Raw genomic sequence first — 21299 nt, forward strand, 5'->3', positions numbered from 1 at the left:
AATATTTCATAGTAAGTCTGGAGTCAGATTGCCTGGGCCCCCTACTTACCAGGTGTGTGATCTGGGGCAGCGCCCTTAACCCTTCTGTGCCTCAGCTCCCTTATCTGTAAAGTGGAGAGGAGGGTTGAACATACCGCATAGAGTTGCTGAGCAAGAACACCGATTACGCACAGGAGGCACTAACGTGGTGTCTGGTACACAAGAAGGAGTTAAGTGAGGGACAGGCATGCTTTTATCTGCCTGTTTGTTATGGATCTGTGAGCTGCTATGGGCAGAAATTGTGGCTCGTTGTTTACTATACGCTTGGCTCCTAGCACAGGACTCAGCAAGTAGGTGCTCGGGAAATGTTCACTGACTTCTGCTGTCATTTGTGGGTTTAGAGATGCCCTTGAAAATCAGCCCAGGAGCTCCTCGTTAACTCTTCCGAAAGCAAACATCTCGGTTCGAGTTCTGTTGTTATCCTGTGACTTACCAAAGCCACTTAGCGTCAGCTTTTTCATTGCAAAATGGATGTCTACTTCTCAGGGTTGTCATGGGGATTAAATGGGACTGGCTCCAGGGACAGAGCATGTGGCCCAGTTTTGGTCAATGAGATTAAAAAAAAAAAGTCTTCTAAGAGCATCTGGAAAATATCTTGTGCACTTATAAAAAAGAAAGTCAGAGGAGAAGACCTTTTTTTTTTTTTTACCCCCACCTTTTCTTTCTATGTGTTGTCACGCGAAGATGAGATGACTGGAGCTGCTGCAGCCATCTTGCAAACATGAGGACAGGTCTTGTAGACCTGTCAGAGATGGCAGAGGAAGAAGATCTCTGGGCTCTTCGTGGCATAAGAACTGAAAAAGTAGCTCTGAAATCACTCACCCCTAGACGTCTTACAAAGTTAGACACAGATGTTTATGTCATTTAAACCACTCCTCGTTGGGTATCACTGCTTGCAGCCACAAGCATTCCTAATTGATATTGGGTATCTAAGTGGCATAGCATTTAGTTTGTCACCAAAAGAAGCACACAAAGCTAAGCACATCAGCTCCTTTTTTTTATTATTATTATTTACTGTTAATTCCCCCCTAAACAACAGCACAATTCAAATAACAATGACACACACATCTCACTCATATACACAATACCACTAGCCTGCCTGCCAGTCTGTCTGGCCTTTGCTTGGTTCCTGGTGGAGCTGTTTGGAGACAGCCCCCTCTGTAAAAATCCCAAATTGGACATAGGAGGCACGAGAAAGGGGAGACTCTAGCCAGAGAATACATCGGTTTCCAGAGTCCTCAGGGAGTGCCAACTTGGGAACATGCTACAAATGCCTGGGTGAAGAGCAGAAGGCACTGTTTTCATGTGGCTGTTGGATAAATCCCATATGGGGATGTAAGACCTATCTATACCCCTTTGCAGACCAGGGCTGCAGAAACACAGTGGGGTGAGCCAGTGGGCTCCATCAACCAAACCATGGAGCAGGCATGGAAACCAGGAGCCCAGAATAGGAATCTGGGTGACAGGGAGGTCCCCAGAGAAAAGCAACCTTTTGCATTATCTGCAAGGTAAGATACAGTGTGAAATGTCATGTCCCCTTCTATCTGTTCTGCAACTATAGAATGTGCAACATCTTCATCATGATAGAAAAGGTAAAGAAACAATCTCCCAGCATTTTGGCCTAATGCAATTGAGCAGGACCCTGCCAATTGTACCGTCCTGTGGAAAAACCTACTACTACACTATCCAGGGAGTCCGTGGTCAGTCCACCCCCACCCCTAACATTTTAGTCACTAAATCTATGAATTCAGCTAAAGTAATGTACTCTGGAATACAGAGAAGCCCTGCAGTTGGGGAGGGATAAAGATGGGCCAAGACTGGGGTCTCAGGAACAGGTGACTTCCTGGCTGTCTTGGGGAACCTCGTTGTTGAAACTGCTCTCTCCAAATGGTGAGTAAGGGGGGACCTGGGGGGCTTCGATGATCAGCAGGCCCTCTGGGGAAAGCGAGGCAAAAACTGTCACAGGATCCACCTCTGCAGGAAGCCTAGGAGGAAGAAGCACGAGATACTATTCATGTATTATTGTTAATATGGCTTAAACATTCTTTTTTTCACTTGAAAGAAAAGTTTTCTTAACTTTATTTATTTTGAGAGAGAGAGTGAGAGACAGCGTGAGCAGGGGAGGGGCCGAGGGAGAGAGAGAATCCCAAGCAGGTTCTGCACTGTCAGCTCAGAGCCCCACGTGGGGCTCAAACTCACGAACTGTGAGATCATGACCTAAGTTGAAACCAAGAGTCGGATGCTTAACCGACTGAGCCACCCAGACGCCCCAAAAGAAAATGTTTCTGATATGAATTTGGGCTCTTAGGGCATACAACGCTGGGTTTGAATCCTGGCTCTGCCCTTTTCTAGCTGTATGATCTTGGGAAGGTCCCTCAATTGCTCTGAGTTAATTTCCTCATCTGCAAACGGAGATAGGAATATTAAAATTGTATAGTATTTGAAGTGAGACAGAGTCTGAACATGCTTTGCAAACGGTAAAGTGGTGTTCGAACAGTAACTTAAAAGGTCCCTGGGGCCCAGATATTTGATCCTTGGTTGAGGTCCCTCTACTCACAATGGACCGGCTGCTGGCAGAAATGGCCACCACTCCCCTCCCTTTGTAGAACATAGGTAAGGTGTCACAGCAGGCAACACATTTTCATCTGCCATGTGCCTGCTGAGAACGCGTTATTGGTGAATTAATGATGGAACAGGATGGTCGCACAGTAAGCTACTCTATGATGCTTAGAATGAGCCTTGAGGGGTGCCTGGGTGGCTCAGTTGGTTAAGCGTCCGACTCTTGATCTCAGCTCAGGTCATGATCTCACAGTTTGTAAGTTCAAGCCACGCATTTGGCTCTGTGCTGATAGTGGGAAGCCTACTTGGGATTCTGTCTTTTCTTCTCTCTGCCCCTCACCTGCTTGTGCTCTCTCTCTGTCTCAAAGTAAATAAATAAACTTAAAAAAAAAAAAAAAAGAATGAGCCTTGATTTGGGTCACATCTGAAGTAGCTCTTGGCAGGTCATAATTGCTTTGTTCTCAAAACACATTTATAGGCATTACCTGGCTAGAACTTTATAATGATCCTCCAATGGCTAATAGGTAGGCATTAATATGCCTGTTGCATAAAACATTTAACAGAGACTTGGGGAAATCAAGTGACATGTTCAGTGAGTGAGAACATCAAAGACAGGATTTCTGAATCCAACTCTGGTTCCAGTTCTGAAGCTATATATTATAATTTTTTGGATCGTTTTGGGTAAATGAGGCAATCTTGAGACATGGTTCCTTCATCAAACTACTAGTATTGTGAGAACATGTTCATGGCCTCGCTGGGATGCCATTATAAATAAAGATGATGGAAACTATGACCTTCACCTGCATATCATCTCATTTAGTTGTTAACAATAATCCCACCAGGCAAGTTCCCTCACTGTCCCGATTTACAGACAAGGAAATTGAGGACAGAGACGTGAAGCGATTTGCCCAAGGTCACGCTGCTGGTAAGAAGCATATGGAAATGGAATTGGAATCTTGGTCTCCAAACCCATGATGCTCTGCTCTACTGCGTCCTCTGGCACCAGACTTTTGAGAAAAGGATTATGGTAGGGAAGCTAGGAGGGTCAATCAGCATAGATCTTTCCATTGGTCCAGGATGACTCTGCCTGTTATAAACGCAGGGGTTTTGATGACAGAACCAAGAAATGAGGCAGATCCATTCCTGGCCAGGGCAGGATCCTTCCTGAAGGGGCTGGGGAGTTTTCTCTGTGAGTAGCAACATGTAGCCACATGAGTGGATTCTACCCAGGAGACTCCTGCCAAATTAGAGCCACGGAGATTAACAAGGGGCTTTCTGGGAAGGATGGAAGAAAAAGAGGGAACTTGGGCAGGCACCAAGTCAAACTTGAAGCACAGACAAGGCCAAAAGTCTGGACCTCCCTCCCACTGCCGGGGATGGGCCGACTCCGTTTAACTATTTACATGCTAACCCGTAGCATACCTGGTGCAATGGGGCAGGACAGCCATGGTCCAGAGCATGGCCCTTGCAGGCAGGCAGATCTGAGTTTGAATTCTGACTCTTGCTGTGTGACCTTGGACTGGTGATCTAGCCTCTCTGAACCTACGTCCTTATATGAAAAGTGGGTTAACAGTTTCTGTCTGGGAGAATTACATGGGATAATGAAAGCGAAGGGCTTAGCCCAGTGCCTGGCATACCCTAAGTGCTCAATAAATGTTAGCCTCTACATTGTTACTACGGTCACTGACCATTTAAATGGGAACCTGGATGGCTGTGAATATTTTAGCACACATTGTGGTATCACCAAACTAAAAAATGTCTGAACCTAAAAGAATCTTCTTGATTGTTCAGGACAGTTTTGTTCAAGGTCTCTCACCAGGTGACCTATATGTTGAACCACCATGGTGGGAAAATTATTCTTCTTCCATTCTCTCTCAATCCTTCCATTTGCATCCAAATGAACATCTCAGCTAAGTGTTGCCATGATCTTTAAAGCTGTTAGCCTCTATCCCTTGCTATTGTCGCTTTTTAACAGAGACAGAGCTGGTCTAAGGCTTAAACCCTTAAGCAGGTAATGCTATCTAGTTGGAACTTATCCACATTTTTCTTTCATTGGGTTTGTTTTATGACTGCCTTCTTCAGTGAACATATTAGTGGTGGTACTTTAACTTTCTCAAAAGCAACCTGATCAAAAAGGAAAGAAGTCTTAAGCAACTAATAATATGGGAATATAAACACATAAAGCAGAGAGTAGTTGAAGAAGGTCTTCAAATGACTGCAATCCGGTTTCCCCTACCTGGGCAGGAAGGTCATAGGCTTTGAAGGTGGGGAGATCTGTGTTTGAATTCCAGACCTGGTTCATCACTAGCTGTGTGACCTTTGTGGAATTCCAACATCCCTCTGAACATCAGTTTTCTCATCCACAAGATGGACTTAATAACACTGGCTCCACAGGATTCTTTTACAGGTGAAATAATATTACACCTATACCCCTCTTATGGCTCTTGACACATTACAGGTGTCAGTAAATAGCAAAACAGATACCTGGGAAGATGGAGAGCAGGGACCTAAAGTTTGCTTTGACTCTGAGCATCCTCCATCAATGACTTCCTGCGTCCCCTGCTTCCTGTCCTTACATTCAAGTTGGCTATGGAAAGATCCTATCTACAGTCTTGCCCTGCTCCCAACCCACAAGATCTCTCCTGCACCCCCTCATCCAATCAACATGGCGCCTTTCACATGGGGATGGATGTGTTGGGACGAATTTCCTAGTCATGGCTAAGGCAAACAGCTGTAGCATCCTGCCTGGGTGGAAAACTCCAAGGATCTCATTCTGGCTGAAGGAACTTCCCCCTGTTCTCTGATGACCAGAGTTTTTCCGGGGAGAGTCAGTGGAGCCTCCTGAGAGTGGGCCAGGGCCATCTTTGGTGTCTAGAGCCTGGGCAGAGCCAGGGGGTCCCGGGAGGTCCCAGCAGCTCTCATGTGACTCTAGCCTTGCAGAGTTTTTAAAATAATATTAGTCCTCACAGACTGAACACTGAGTCTTTACCCTGTGCTGAATGTTTGACACACATGTTCTCATTCCCCATCACAACTTGGTCCAGAGGAAACGCGGGGACAGAAGCTCAGAGCAGTTCAGCTGGTTGTTCTAAGTTACCCACTTTCTTTATCATGGAGCCAGGTCTCCCTATACCCAGAGGTGAGCTTCAAAATATTTAGCAACTGGCACAGCTGGACAATGACCAGACAGAATGGATGGATACATGGCATAGTGATGGAGGAGGGTCCTGGGGACCCCCTGTTGTTGGCATGTGGGGAGGCTCAGAGGATCCCAGGGACAGGGTCAGGAAGGCCAGGTTGGCTAGGGAGGGCACTTGTGGGGCTCAAGACAATGGCTAGCCCAATATTATAACAAGAAGCTCAGCTCGGCTGCTGGACCCCAGCCAAATAGCAGCCTGTGCCTTGAGAAACTTTAAACATTTCCATTGGTCAAATCACCCCAGCAAGCTGTTTTCCCGGAGGCATCAGAGATGGGGAAATCCACGTTTTTAAAAGATGATTAACCCGCTGACTTCTTTCCAGCTCAGTCCCTTCCACGGAGTTGCCCTGTCGGTGACTCCATCCTGAGACCTTATTTGAGTCTCTTCAAAGAAACATCAGCTCCCCCACACTTGTCCCCCCTTCTTTCCCCCCCCCCCCCCCCTCTCAGCAGTGTGTGATCTGGCTGCTGTACCAGGAGGAGGTGTGGGTCTTGGGGATGGCAGGCGAGCCAGCGAGCATAAAGAGAAACAGTTAGCTGTTTGCCTTACTGGGAAGTGTCCATGGGCTTCTAAGAACTCAGAGGCGCCGGGCGGGTCAGGAATGGGCACACGGCAGGAGAGACAGGACTGCAGAATCCCCAAGCTGAAGGAAGACTCAGAATTCAGCTGGTGCAATCTCTCCAGACCAGGACATTTTTGCCAGGGCCGAGGGTGGAGTTGAGACTCCATAACCACACCAATGATAGTAATAATAGCCTGCCACTTATGAGGACCAGCTGGGTGCTGGTGGCTGTGCTCTGATCTCATTTCATTTTCAGTCGGTAGATTCCGGAATCAAGACCCACCCCCATCCCTTTTACGGGTGAAGAAAGGGCATCCTTTGCTCCGGGGCACGAGCACTGAACCGAGTTCAGGGATCGGTTTGGGGCTAAATTCTAACTGTAAGGACCTCAGGTAGCCCCTTACACCTCTGGGAATTTAGTTTCCCCGGCAAACAAGGAGGGTAATGTCTCTTCTGCCCGCTGCAAAGATTAAAGGCATTGACTGGGACAGGGCTTTGGAGCCAGAGTGCACGCAGTGGACAACTGCTGAGTACAGGGAAGAGGTGTTTACCAGCAGCACCCGGCTGTCGTCTCCCTCCCTACAGGCATCGCCCTTAGGGCCCCGGTGTGGCTTCGATTCACTGGCCCAGCCTGGTGGTCTTCCGGCCGCTCCCATGATTCCCCCAGCTCAGCCCTTCCCACAGCCCTCAGCAAAACCCACCCTTCACATGTCCCAACCTCTCAGCCTCCAAACCCCTCCCAGGAGGAAACAGCAATGTCAGGACAAGTTCGGCCTTCATTCTTGTGGATACCGTAGGGAAGGCGTACCCTCTCCTGCGTTGGGACACTTAGAGCAGGCACCCTTTGAAAGAATCCACTGGGCACTCGGGCACCAAGGGAGGGTCTTTCTTGATGGTGGTGGAGATCCTCCCTCAAGCGTGCCACGGGGTGAGTGCCTCGATTTTCACGGAATCACAGACAAATCATTTTGCTTCTCTAATTCTCGGGCTCTTCATGTGTAAAGTGACATTGTTAACTTCCCGCCTCGCGGGGCACTGAGCCCAGGTGTGACAGCATGATCTACGTAACCTTTTCCGGGACCCTACGGCAGGTTTTCTGTGACACTTTCTCCCCTTTAGGTGTGAGGGTTCAATTCCCTCACTGGGGCTCGTCTGGAAAGAGAGATGCCCAAGACGGAGACGCTCCAGATCTTGGGTCCCAGGCCCTACCCACTCCTCCACCGTCACCCTGGAACCCACGCTGCCAGGGCACTTACTGGATTTTCTTCGTGAAGTTCTTGGAAACGATGCCACCTTCTTGCTGCTTCTCTTCATGTTTGCCTAGAAGAGAGTGGAATGCCACGCGTAAGCATCGATGTCCCCCAGACTTTGGTCAGGACTCAGACTTGGGTTCGAATCCTGCCCCTGCCCCTGCCTCGCCGTTTGACTTGGGGTCAGTCTAGAGACACCAGTTTTCTGAGCCTCTCTGGTCCCTCGTCTACTAAATGGACCCCCCTGAGCCGAGGCTGTCGTAAAGATGAACTAAGATGACGGACCAGACAGGAGGCCTAGACGGTGGTTTGTAGGCAATTACAAGTTAGATTTAGGAAATCACGGAAACTGAACCACATGTTGTATCTTTTAAGTCTTGCCTCTGGGCCCTTTCCCCTAACCAGCCAGTCGAACCCTGAAGCTAACATCCCAGGAGGGGTGGTAGAAAAGAAGTGGGGTCACATGCTGAGCCCTAGTCTGCCACCCAGTTGACTTTACGACGCACAGAGTCTTTCCTAGCTCTGAAGGTGGGCTTCTTTCCCCCTTGGTTACTGATGTGGAAACTGAGGTCCAGTGATGGGTCCAAGGTCACCCAGCAGGTGTATGGCAGGCCTGAGCTCTGAACCAGCTCCCTCTGAGTCTACACCGAGGGCTGCGGGTCTGATGCCCCTCTGCCTGTTCCAGCCTGAAATTAGCTCTTTGAGCCACATTATCTCTACCTAAAACTGGATGAACTGCCTGGAAATAATGTTTCAATCTGCTAAAACAAACAAACAAACAAACAAAACAGAAAAAACCCACCCAGACTCTTGAAAGAGGGCTTTCTTTAAGAAATGACACCTTAGACACCACAGATTTGAAATTCCACCTGCCCCACCTTCTAGAAGGTAGCAGGGGTGGGGCTGTTTTCTTACCCGAGGAAGAGAAAAGATAAGAAGGTTTGGGCCCAAACTGGCTATCACCTTCAATTTACATAGCAACTTCTGAGCCTATTGACTGCTCCTTACTCCTTTTTTATTAATTTTTTTAATGGGGAGAGTCTCTAACTTCTCTTTAAACAAACCGGATTAGGGCAGGGTGGAGCCTTTCAGCCCCTATCTTTATTTGTTCCTCATCTGTGGGGCCACATTCCCAGGCCAAGAACCCTCATTTCCACGGGGACACCCTTCTGAGAGGCTGTGGAATCCAGAGTGTAAATAACCTCGTGGGATTTTTTTTTTTTTTTTGGCAGCCCCAGTCTTAAAAAAACTGACGTTTTATAGGTGATTATGTTATCAATTGCTTTTTCATTATTCCTAATTTCTTTATTACTGACTTTGCTCTGACTGTAAGATAATACATGTGTATGCTAGAAAATGTAGAAAATGCCGAAATAAATGATCAAAACTACCTGTCCTCCCATCACTGCGACAAGACCACATTTTTTGTATACGCTCCAGACTTTTCTTTGTATGGACATAAGTGTTATAGAGGATAGATACATATCGCAGATTTTAGGAAATGGGATCATATTGCGCATTATGCTCAAAACTGTTATCTCTTGCCAACACATTATAATCATTTCTCCACGTCTTGCCAAATATTCTTCGGCAACGTGATTTCTTTAACGGCTGCGCAGCGTTCCGCTGTAGGGATCCCTAAGTTCATTTAGCCAATCCCTGGCTTTTGGGGCAGTGAGACGGTATCTGACCTTAGAGAGAACCTCACGGCACCACACGTTCTTACAGATGGATCTTTGCATCTGGCCTGATGACATCTTTAGGATAAATTCTAAGTTCTAGAATTTCTGAGACTTGCTCTGTATTGCCAGATTGCCCTTAGGAAAGGTTGCATCCATTTATTCTCTCACGGGCTGGGTGGAAAGGGGTCCACTGATAGGAATTCGTTGTTAAACTGCAGTGTCTGGGTACCCAGAACATGCTATGCTTTGAACGCGCTGCCCCCGGGAGAGTTGATTTGGGCCCGCCAAATCCGTGAGTGCCAACTGTCCAGACCTAACCGGGCCTGTGGCCGAGGAGCACTGTCTGTTCTCTGACACCCTCCCCCCAGAGCCTGGGCCTCCAGAGAGGCCTGCTTCCCCTGGGGACTGGCCAATGCCTCTGACTCAGCCCTTTTGCACCGCTGGTGTCCTGGGAATAATAAGCAATAACAAACTCTTATACAGCGCTTTCTTGGTGTGAGCCACTGTCCCAGCCCCTTACTAATAGCGACTCCTTTAATTTTCGTGACAACCTTAGAAAGCAGGGACTCTCATTATTACCATTTTGTGGATGGGGAACGGAAGTTCAGAGAGGTTAAGTGATATGCCCAAGGTCACACAGCTTGGAGTGCTGGAGCAAAGGTATTTGGGTTTTGGATTTCAGTCTCTGCTCTAACACTTTCTAGCCCATCTCTACTCTTCTCTGAGCCTCAGTTTATTCTTCTCTAAAATGGGGGTGACAATAGCTTCCTAATTTGGGGGTTGCTGTGAGTAGCAAATGAAAATGAGTCACAGGACTGCTTTGTAAGTGGTAAAAATATTGTGTGAAGGCGAAGGCTTGTGGCTTCTTTTGATGTTTGGAGAAAGGACTACTCCTGAAAGGCTAAGCTTCCCTGTCCAGGCCCTGAAAATAGGGTATTGGGGTTGGGGAGGGGAGGATCTCTGAGCAGGGGCAGCTCCAAGATTTCCATAAAGAGGAGCCTGGTTGAAAGTGGATGCTGCTACCAGAGGCTCATCTTGAAGCTTCTATTTGCATATTATTTGAATATCCATTTATTGGGGCAGCTTAAGGATTATGAGTGATTTTTAATTTCTTATTTTGCTTTCCTAGCTATGTTTTCTACCGTGGAAATATTTTATTTTCATAAACAGAAAAAAGTAATTATGATTCTTTTAAAAAAAAAAGAACTCATCTGGAGGCAGGGCAAGCCAGAGGCCCCTCACAGCTGCTATTTTTTCAACATGCCTCAGAGAAGTGTAGGTGCCAAGAAGCAGGGGTCAGCACTTCAGGGAAAGCCATTGGCCCAGCTAAAGAAAGAAGGTGCTGTTTCCAGAGGAGGCAGAGGCCCTGGGATTAAGGAGAGGGGGTGGGAATAAGGCCTCTGGGTTTTCCAGTTTCTTCTTGGCCAGGGCTGGGCCCAGTGGCCCATGAAGAGAACATTTCTTGGCTGCGGGCTGCAGGGTGCGAGTTGGGGTGTATAAGCATCATGGAAAGCATCTAGTCTAGCATTTTCTAAACACTTGCCTGGAACTATACACTCATATATGGTCAGATAAGACAGGCTGTCTCCAGAGAGCCATAAACTACATTAATGTAGCAAATCAAAGCTCTGATAAGTCCTGCAGTAAAGAGACCTGTTTATAATTTTGTTTCCTCTGGCACCTTTTAAAAATCTGTACCGCCTTCCTTCCATTTCTCAGGTGCCTCGTGATATCTTAAAATTACTGTTTGGCAAATGCTGATTTAGTTCAACTCCTCCTAAGACCTAAGGCCAACAGTAAAACTGAAGCCCAAGATGTGGGAGGATTTGCCCAAGGCTGCATAATCAGAAGAAAATCCAGTCATTCTGACTCGGAACTGTCTCAGCAGGCCTGGCTTTGAATTTCAGACGTTGCCATGGAGGACCAGGGGATCTCAGGTGAGTTACTCTCTCTGAGCCTCAATTTCCTCCTTGTAAAGTGGGTGTCACAAACCTACCTATATTTCCTTGCAAGTCCACATGAGGAACCTGGGAGCCAACATTTGTAGGCATTTAGCACAGTGCCTACACCGAGTACTTGAAGAAGAATAGGTCTGTCATTATGAGATATAGGATAAAAGATTGGAGCTGATTTTAAATGGAACCCTGATATCAATCTGACTTCATATCCATTTTATGAGACTCTCTATATGTACTTTCAGGGGATTTGGATTCTGTCAAGCTGAGGGTGCTAAGTACATACCTATGAGGCATTTTACAACCTAAAAAGGCTTTGTCTGTCTTATTGAAGCACCCAACCACCCCATTTTACAAACATGGAAACTGAGGCTCCATGATTCACTCAAAGCCTCATTCAGTGCCACTGCATTAGTAAGGTGCTTAGCTGAGATCTCAGCCTGGAGCTGCCAGAACCCACCTATTAAGAAGCATCTAGAAGGGCACCTGGGTGGCTCAGTCAGTTAAGCATCTGACTTGAGCTCAGGGCATGATCTCACGGTTCATGAGTTCGAGCCCCGCATTGGGCTCTGTGCTGATGGCTCAGAGCCTGGAGCCTGCCTCTGATTCTGTGTCTCCCTCTCTCTCTGCTCCTCCCCCTCCCACACTCTGTCTCTCTCAAAAATAAATAAACATTAAAAAAAAATTTTTTTTAAAGAAGCACGTAGAAAGGAAGAGAATGGGGGAGATATACTTCAGGGGTCTCCTGGAGGGGCCAGAGGGCACGGGGACACCTCCAACCAAGGGTGGAAGACTCTGGAGTCCGAATGAAAACCAGAGACGGGAGAGGTGGTGATAATAATTGTTTACAGAGTGCCAGGCAGACACTATTAGCTCCATTTTACAGACTCTCTGCATTTATTATCATATATTGTCAGCTCACGTTTAATCTTCCCTACAGATCTGCAGGACAGATATTATCATGATCCCCATTCTGCAGATAAGGCAACTGAGGCTCAGAACAGTGAGAAGACTTTCTGAGCAGTCTTCCATCGGGCAGTGTTGGGATTTGAACCCAGGTCTCAAAGAACATCTACGATTTATGGTGTATTGGGGCCTTGCTCTGTGCCCAGCACTTTAATAACAGCAACATCACAGCAATAACAATACTGAACCCTTGTCCGCACTTGACCCCCGTCAGCTCATTTAATACAACAATCCTCATGCACCAGAGCCCCGATTTCCAGATAAGGAAACACAGCACGGGAAAGAGAAACATTCTGCGCATCCTGCTGGTTAGTGTGGCACAGCCACTTGCAGAACTCAGGCCTGGCCACCAGCCAACTCGGAACGCCCTGGCTGAACCCCTCCATCCGCACATGACCCCAGCGTGTCTCCTGGCCCACCACCCCCCCGCAGAGCCTGTGATGTTTACAATTCCGCCCTGTGAGGCTTTGAAAACTCCCCCTACACGCCGCCTGCCCCGCCAGGGCTTGTATCCGCCCAGCCTGCCTTGCAATGGCTTTTATTGATTCTCTGGCCTGCCAGCCTGTGCTGGGAACACACTCTTTTTAATGGAGCGTTAATTGGGAGGGAAGAGAGAGAAAGCTGTTCCCCTGCCCAGCAGGGACTGAGTCTCCTGTCTCCTCCTCCTTTCTCCCAGGCTGGGATGTGGCGGCAAGGACCCCGGGCCTGGCGTCCTGGGCAGGCCTAGACTCTTCCTGCTGCTGACTCATGGCGTGACCTCAGACAAGTTCTGCTTGGGCCTCAGCCTCCTCAGCTGTGAAATGGGAGCAGACAGCCCTGCTTCTCAGGGCCGGAGCGAGGATTACTTGGAAGAAGGAATCTAAGAGTCTTAGTCCAGTTTTTGGTACCTAGTAGGTGCTCAATAAATCATCAAATCTCTTCTGGCCTCCCAATTCCCAAGACAGCCTGAGTTTGAATCCGGGCGGCCTTGGACAAGTTACTTTCAGCTTTCTGTGCCTCAGTTTCCTCATCTGTGAAAAGAGGAGACAAACAGGCCCCACCTCCTCTGGTTGCCTTCACTGAGATGCAGGTAAAGGGCAGAGTGCGGTGCCTAGCGGAGAGTAAATGCTCAATCAAGGTCCCAATTAGTATCCTCATAGTGACTGTCAGGCCTCAGCGCCCTTATCTGGAACAAGGGGCCCCATTCCTCTTGAAACCTGTGCTGATCATTAGCTCTATCGTAGCATAGCACTTAACACACTCTTCTAGACTGTGCTGTGACACTGTGCCCCATCTCGTCCTTGTCTTTGTATTTCTTCTCTATCTGTTTGACTTACCCTTTCTATTAATTTTTTTCTCTGTCAAAACCTGTGACGTGGTTTCTACTTCCCTGACTGTGCTCTGACTGATAGATTCAGCCCTCAAAGGCCCCAGCCACTGGGTCAGGTTGAGGTGTCTCCTGGAAGCCAGGGAGAGGACAGCTTTTCCACAAAGATAACTTCTGTGGCCTGCATTCCTGAGCCCTGAAGTCACCTGTGTCACGCTGTCACAGTTCACCCTCTAAGGGAACAAATATTCTCTTGGCCATTCCCGGGGCTGAGGCCTACACCCTTCTCCCGGGTTCTCTCACTCCTGCCCCTCACTCACCAGACACCTCCACGTAACCGTCCTTGGTCTTCACCATCAGCTCCTCTGGCTTAAAGCTGTGCACGTTAACACACACTTTCCAGGGCTCCCCAGGGAAGGGTGGGGGGCTCCTGCCCTCAGCAGGTACCCCGAACCTGGCTGCAGCCGTGGGCCCCCGAGGCACCATGCCTGACCTTAGGGTTCCAGGCCATGCTGGGGAGAATCGAGGCAGGGCCCAGTTGCGCCAAGAGGCAGTCAAGTCGTCCGGGAAGGGGTCCATGCCAAAGTCATCATCCAGCAGGCGCGAGGGGAGGGATGAGTCTCGGAAGGGGTCTCTGCGCAGGCGGCTTGGGAGGTGGCAGGAGAAGGGCATCTGACCATCAGCCATGGCTGCTGAGCTGGAGGGGAAACGGAGGCTCAGAGAGAGGGAGCCACCTGCCCAAGGTCACACAGCAAGGTGATGTGGGTGGGTTGGCCCTCCAAGCTTATTTTTCTGCTTCAGAAAATGCTGAACCATCCACTGCCAAGGACAGAGGGTGTGCACCCGGCTGGGATCCCTGCCCCCAAAGACACTCCAAAGGCTACCACCAGCTGGTCCAGCAGAATTCCAGAGGGCCCCTCTCCGTTCTGCCTCACCAGAGATCCGCCAGTCACTGTCCTCCCAGACTGTCCAGGCTCTCAGCCAGAGCCACTGAGCTGTCTAGAGGAGAGTCAGGAGCTTAATAAACCCAGGGACGCAGGCCTAGAAACTTCTCCTTGCTTCTTCAGGGCTGAGAGCCTTCTATTTATTGCTGCTTGGGGCTGGAGGCGGGTTTTTCGAGCGCCTCCTGTCACAGGAGTATTCGGAGGTGATGAACCAGCCCCTGAGAATCCGCTGAGGGAACAGCTGGGCTCCCAGGCGTAGGGGAGGGGCCGAGTTCAGCCAGCCAGTCGGACACTCTCCTCCCCCTCCCCCCCCACCCCCCCGCTGGGCTCAGCTCCGCCCCCTCTCCCAGGGCTCGCTCCCGGAGCCGCCTCCCCACTCTCAGTGCAAAGGCCGGCTATTAATAACCCTCTGCCTGCTGAGGGCTCAGGTCACCCTCGGTAATACCTTCCCCAGAGCCTGCTGCCTCCTGCAGAAGGAGGGGAGAGGGTTGGGAGCCCAGTGCATTTGAAGGCAGGTGGCTTTGGGCCGCAATGCCCACTTACAACCCGGCGTAGTCACTTGCCTTCAGTGTCCTCTGAGAGCAGTAACGTTATTCCCCAGCCACCTGTGAGCTGTCAGTTTTCCCAGCTGTAAAATGGACCCCATAGCCAGCCACTGCATGGATGTGTCATGAGGAACACATGAGGTAACCATCCTTAAACATTTAGCAGACTGACACTTTCGCATATTCAGTTTGGAGTTCTCCATTGCATGATGCTTGCTGTATGCTGGGTCCTGTTCTATGTGCTTTCCAAATATTAAACCGGCTTCAACGGCACCACCAATCCCGGGAGGTAAGGGGAGTGCCACTGTCCCCATTTTACAGATGAGGAAACTATCACAGGAAGTGTTAGCCAATGGGAGCCCCGCATGACTGTTAATAATGATAATTATCAGAAGGTGCTGTACCCGGGCAGGCGGTCTGGTCTGACACAGGGAGCCCACAGAGGACCTGTTCTAGACTTCCCTGCCCCTCCCACATAGCTTGGAGAATGAATTTGTAAACCGTCCTTCTACCTAACAGCCCCTTGAGCTTGCGTTCTGACTTTGATCTGTCCCCAACAACAGGTGGGCAGTTGGGCATGCCCTTCTCCCCCACCTCCCTCCCTCCCCCGTGGGCTTCAGGGTCTCAGCCCTGCCTTCCTCCTGGGGTGGGGTGGGGTGGGGTGGGGTGGGGTGGGGGTGTTAAGGAATTCAATGAGTCATTGGTTGAGAAATCGTTTTGATGTTCAGCAGTGCCTGCATGAGGCCGTTTGCTAAAAATAATACTATGGAGAGCAACAGTTACCATCATTTTTGGCCTCCTCTCATGCTTCTGTGGTGAGCACGTGCCAACCCGTTGAACCGTCACAACATCGGGGATGTTATCACCACCCCCATTTTGCAGGTATGCACACAGCTGCCAGGTGACAGGGCTTGGGGTGGGGGGGACCAGGGTCTGTGCTGAGCTGACTGGTAGAGACCCCACCCTCCTTCCCCCACTAGCAGAGAGAGGAAGGCTGAGGTGCCCCCGCTCCCCCATCCCGAGTGACTGGGTCCCCACTTGACTCTGGTGAGATCATCAGGCTAGAAGCTTGAGGCTGACGTCATGGCCGGGCACAGAAGCCTCAGCGCACCTATAATTACAGCAGGGGCGAGGCTGGCTGGCTGGCTCTGAGGCCAGAACGGGGAGAATCACTGTGTGACCCAGAGAAGAAAGCCAGAGCTGCCTGGGACCTGGGCCGGGGCCAGGGTGAGGTTTCTGGGTGGGTGGCTTGGTCCCCAGCCGTTCGTGTGTGGATTTGAGCAGGTGGAGCGCTTAGTGTGTTTATGTGTTTATTTATGGGTGAGTCTGCTGATGGGTGCGTTCTAGAAGACCCTCCTACTCCTTCCTCTCTAGGCCTCCTTCCCACAAGAGCCTTCATCCACCTTCTCATTTCAAGGATGCTGCCAGCAGGAGAGGAGGGAGGGTGTGCAGCTAGAAAACAGAAATAGCAAACATTAGCATTTATCCAGCACTTTCCACGCTCCAGGTTCTGTTCTAAGCACTTAAAACTTATGTATATTAACACATGCGATCCCCCTATAGCCCTATAAGGAAAGGACTTTTATCATCCCCATTTTATTGCTGAGAGAACCAAGGCTCAGTGAGATTGCACGACTCACCCTTGTCTACGCACCCAGTTAAGTGGCAGAGCTGGGATTCGAACCTAGGCAGTTTGGCTCTTGACCCCTCTGCTGTACTACGGTTTATAATCACTGTCATGGCTTACATTTAACTGAGCACTGACTGTGTACCAGACCATGTGCCCAGCACTTTATTCATGACCTCAGTGGACCCTCATGGCTCAGAGAGGTGAAGCCCCTTGCCGAAGGCCACACAGTGGGACTTGGGAACCCCTGGTCTTGTCCAGTGATCCTCCCACATGCCTGCTGTATGTGCTCCCTCCCCCAGCCCCTGCCCCCAGATTCTCACTACGTTTCTGGGTCAGGCCAGCCTTCCGTTTTGGGAAGCTGAGGAGGGAGGCAGCTGCTCATCCTGCTGACCTAGCCTCCTGGAGAGGAGTCAGTAAGCCCTACAGGCTGTCATCAGCCAGATGAAAACATGGGGCCAGGACCAGGAGAAGCCAGGTAGGGGAGGGGGTCCCCAGGCTGGCTCTCTCTGGGAAGGAAAGACCCTGTGGAGTGTGTGTGTGTGTGTGTGCGCACGTGTGTGAGTATTGGGGCAGGGGTTGGGGGCAATATTCGACCCCGGGTCCCAGAACAAGTGTTTTCTTGGCTACTTTCCTCTTAGAGCTTTCACATGGGAAGGACTGCAGTTAATTCTCAAACAGCCCAGGGGGAGGGTGACATCACCCTGCAGTCCGGAAACAGGGGCCCAGGAAGGAGCAGTAGCTGCCTCAAGTCACACGGGAAGTGCCAGGACGCAGACACAATTCCGTGCTCTTCCTGTGCTGCCTTTCCATGGCAGCAAGATTCCACGTTCCGTCCTCCCCTAGGTATTTCCAGCTGCCCCCCCACACCGTCCCACCCAGCCTCACCACCCTGAGCCCTAACTCTACAGGGGGTTGGGTCTGTAGGGCCTGCAGGGGGGGGGGGGGCCCTGTGGCTCCCTCAAAGGCCTGGCTTTCTGGATGTCATTTTTGCTTAGTGTTTTCTCTACAGTTATAGGGGTCTGGAGCTCACAGACCCACCTCGGGATCAGAATTGGCCCTTCTGTTCCAGGCTCACACCAGGCGTGGGCGCAGATCCTGGTGGCCTGCCGCATTCAGGCTCCAGATGGAGAAAGACCCACGTCAGAGTTCCCTCCGTTGGACGCCCCAGGAGCCCAGCACACCTGCAGCAAATAGGAGAGGTGTATGCTCGTGTCTTTTTCCATTCCCTTTCTCAGACCCCCAATGGAATTTCCAGCACGTTCGGCTCCACGGGGGCAGGACCCTCGGGTATCTTGCTCGCAGCAGCATCCCCGGTGCCTGGAAGGGTGCCTGGTGCGTTGTAGGAGCTCGCCAGGTCTTGCCAAGCAGGTGATGTCCCGTTAGCGACCCAGTGTCACAATTGCCTGGCTCACATGTGGCAGACCCTGTACGCAATAACAGCATTAGAATAGGGCTAAAATTTCCAGAGTGCCTAGAAGGTGCCAGCACCCAGTGGAATGCTTTCCAAGCGTGCTATTTATTTATTCCTCACCACAGGCCCCCTCCCAGAAGTTCATACCATCATCTCCATCTGACAGATGAGGACACTGAGGTTCAGCACAGGAGGGAACTTGTCCAAGGCCACCAGCTTGTGGGTTCTAAACCCAGCTGTGTCTGAACTTCAAGCCCCGTGCTCTTTCCTTGGCCAAATGCCCAGGCAAAAACAAGATGATTAATAAATGAAATAAATAAACAACCCACGTGGTCCCTCCCTACCCAAGTCAATGCCCTCATAATCCTACACAGCTAATGCTTCTTTATTCAGCTCTAGCTTCCTGTTACTATTATGTCCAAAATTCTTTCCAGAATGTTCTGAATAACAGTAATTCACGATAGCCACGCTTTCTGTTTTGTGGAGGAAAGTTTTATTAATTATACGGGAAAGGGAATATATGGAATTAAATAATTCGAGTAAACATAAAGAGGGGGAGAGTATAGAGAAGAACAGAGAAGGGTTAACACATCAAATCAGGTACTTGCAACATCCAACCTCTGGCTGGGGGAGCCCCTCGGTGAACAGCCCCCGCTGGAGTCCCGACTGAGGGTCCTGGGCAGAATGTCCTCCCCTCGGGTGAGGCTTCCGACTATTCCCGCCAGGGCAGTATATACACTACCCATGTGTGATCTCTGGTTAGTCATGAAGTTTGCCTAAGTGCAGTCCTGAGCAAGCTGGGTTTTTTCTCTGTGTCTCTTATCCTATCTCACAATCTTAGGAGCCTGGGCCTGTGCACGTTTCTCTTCCCGCCCTGATCCATTCCAGGGGACCAGCCTGGTCTGGCTCGAGAAGGTGAGGCAAGTTAATCCCCCTTGGCGTCAGGAACAGAAGGGCCAATTCTGATCCCGAGGCCAGATACGGAGCACAAGCCAAATAAGCCCCCCATGACGGTGTATGTGTGGCTCTGGGCAGAAATGCATGACAAGTCTCACAAACACGCTCTATACAGAACACAGGGACCGCTTCCTCTGACCACCTCTGTAAGTAATAATAATAATAATAATACTTATTTAACATTTTGTAATAGTTGTCTTTTGCATAAACTGATTTATTTAATCCTCATCCAAATTGCTTTAAGATAGGTATTATTATCCCTGTTCACCGACGACAATATTGAGGCACCAATATTGAGGCACAGAGAGGTTAAATTACTCGCATGAACTCACACAGCTACAAAGTAGCAGAGCTGATACTCAAATCCAGGCAGTCTGGCTCCAGAGTCCGTGCTCCGCACCACCACATGAGCCTGTGGATAACAGCTCCCCAAACAACAAAATAGTAATGATCTCCACCATTGCTGGAGAACTCTTACGTGCCAAGCTCCACTAAAGACCCTACCTTACCTCTGTCATTCCTATGACAACCCTATGAGATAGTAGTATATTGTTAACCCCGTTTTCTGTTGAAAACTGAAGGCACAGAGGCAGATGTGTGCTGATTGCTAAGCCTGTATGCTTCGCTGTCCAGTGGGCTATGCTATGTGGTCCCCACTGAATGGCCAGAGCAAGCGCTGTCCAAACCCATAAGGGACCCGAAAGACCACAGGTCACCAGCCCACCTCTCCCTCCACCTTCTCGTTGGGCCTCCTTCTCTGGAAACTTCTTTGGGCCCTTCCAGACGTTCTCAGTAGAACAAGTGACACCAGGAACCCACTGATATTTGGAAGCCTGGTGGCTGCCTGGGACAAGCCATCACTGTGTCAACCAGAGAGATCCTTATGTGTTACCAGTGTGAAAGCTTCTCGGAGCCAAGGGCTCAGTGGACTCAATGGGAGCTCCTCTTAGCTGCATATGTCCCTGGGAGAAGGGAGTCAGGGGTCAGCTGTGGGAGGAGAAGCTTCACGCAACCCCCTCTCCACCCATCTTCAAAGAGGGACATCCCTAGCCAAGGGCTCTCAGGGGCCCTCTACTTATTCCTGGGCCTTTATCAGGGCTTTTGAAATCCCCTTTCACAGCCCGAATAGTCATTCTGCAGCCGGGGGAAATAGTATTTCAACTAACCAGGCTTTTTGTTTTTTGTTTTTTGTTTTTTTAAAGAAGTAACAGTGTTGGTACTTACTGCTTAAGAAAGATAGTGAAGCCTGGGGGTGGGGGGGGGTAGGAACCTGAACAGACCCAGATGGGCTGCTCTGGGCCAGTGGCCTAGCCTCTCTGAACCTCTGCCTTGTCATCTGTAAAAGGGGGATGTCAGAAGTACCTACCTATCTCACTGGGTAATTGGCATGGATCATGAGGGGGGAAATGGTTGGGGAGGTGGGCATGGGCCAGATGATGTAGGGCCTTCTGGACCCCGTTTAAGAGTTAGTCTTTGTCCTGAGCATTTTGAGGACCCACTGAACTATTTGGAGAAGGAGAGTGGTATGATGAGTTCTAGGAAAATCACCTGCTACTTGTGAGAGGGCACTGGGGGACAAAACTCCAGGGAGACCAGAGAAGAGGCTGTTGTAGGGTCCTGGGAAGATGGTGGCTTGGGTTGGGTTGTTGGCTGAGGAGAGATAAAGGGTGGACATAATCCATGATGTATTAAGGAAGCAGAAACATTTTGGCTGAGGGATTGGACTGGAGGAGAGGAGAGGAGAGGGCACGTCAGACTCCCCGTCTGGCTGTAAGACATGGGCAACCACGAGTTGGTGATGGTGATCGTTGACCATGTGTGGAGGAGCAGACACAGGGGAGTGGGGAGCCTCCATTCATTCATTTACTCATGTATTGATTCATCACATATTTACTAAGTTCTTACGTGCAAAGCACTAGACTAGGGGCTAGACATGAGACACAAGTCTGTGTTCTCACGCCTATCGATAAGCAAATCATCAGTCAACAGTTAAAACAATTTTAGATGCTACAAAAGTTTCATGAAGCAAATTGAGGCTCCTGGCTACCTTTCTGATCTGATTCCCTGCTGTCATCCACCCCTTGCTCACTGTGCTGGAGTCTTGGTGGCCTTCTTTCTGTCCTTTGGACAGAAGAGCCACACATATTCCTGTCTGAGGACTTCCCTCGTGCCGTTCCCACTGCCTATGACACTGCTCCCCCAGATTTCCTCAGGACTGGTCTCTCACTTTATTTGTGTCTCTACTCAAATTTCACCTACTCAGAGAAACCTTCTCCAACCATTTGATCTGAAG

The 21299-nt window shown here is 49.7% G+C and overlaps 1 protein-coding gene and 2 long non-coding RNA genes across 3 annotated transcripts; 2 read left to right on the forward strand and 1 right to left on the reverse strand.

Moving 5' to 3' along the window:
* Window positions 1-1023: 1023 nt before the first annotated feature.
* Window positions 1024-14682, reverse strand: HSPB8 (heat shock protein family B (small) member 8). Its single transcript, XM_058691142.1, has 3 exons — window positions 13840-14682; window positions 7617-7680; window positions 1024-2024 (listed from the first exon to the last, which is right to left on the reverse strand). The coding sequence occupies exons 1-3, from the start codon at window positions 14204-14206 to the stop codon at window positions 1865-1867; spliced, it is 591 nt and encodes a 196-aa protein (XP_058547125.1). The 5' UTR covers window positions 14207-14682; the 3' UTR covers window positions 1024-1864.
* On the forward strand, window positions 10684-17518 carry LOC131489255 (uncharacterized). Its single transcript, XR_009250446.1, has 3 exons — window positions 10684-11229; window positions 12188-13282; window positions 15737-17518. It is a non-coding gene; the product is annotated as an uncharacterized LOC131489255 (long non-coding RNA).
* A 112-nt stretch (window positions 17519-17630) lies between these two features.
* On the forward strand, window positions 17631-19186 carry LOC131489256 (uncharacterized). The gene is made up of 2 exons (XR_009250447.1): window positions 17631-17837; window positions 18891-19186. It is a non-coding gene; the product is annotated as an uncharacterized LOC131489256 (long non-coding RNA).
* The last annotated feature ends 2113 nt before the right edge of the window (window positions 19187-21299 follow it).

Source organism: Neofelis nebulosa, chromosome 11 (genome assembly GCF_028018385.1).
Source record: "Neofelis nebulosa isolate mNeoNeb1 chromosome 11, mNeoNeb1.pri, whole genome shotgun sequence".
Classification (NCBI taxonomy): Eukaryota; Metazoa; Chordata; class Mammalia; order Carnivora; family Felidae; genus Neofelis; species Neofelis nebulosa.

What these genes read in the sequence shown, in the direction of transcription:
- HSPB8 (XM_058691142.1), bottom strand. Translation starts at nt 14,206, where the DNA reads ATGGCTGATGGTCAGATGCCCTTCTCCTGCCACCTCCCAAGCCGCCTG. An exon ending in CGGTTACGTGGAGGTGTCTG is followed by an intron (nt 7,681 to 13,839) that starts GTGAGTGAGGGG and finishes ACTCTCTTCTAG; the next exon opens with GCAAACATGAAGAGAAGCAG. An exon ending in AACTTCACGAAGAAAATCCA is followed by an intron (nt 2,025 to 7,616) that starts GTAAGTGCCCTG and finishes TCTTCCTCCTAG; the next exon opens with GCTTCCTGCAGAGGTGGATC.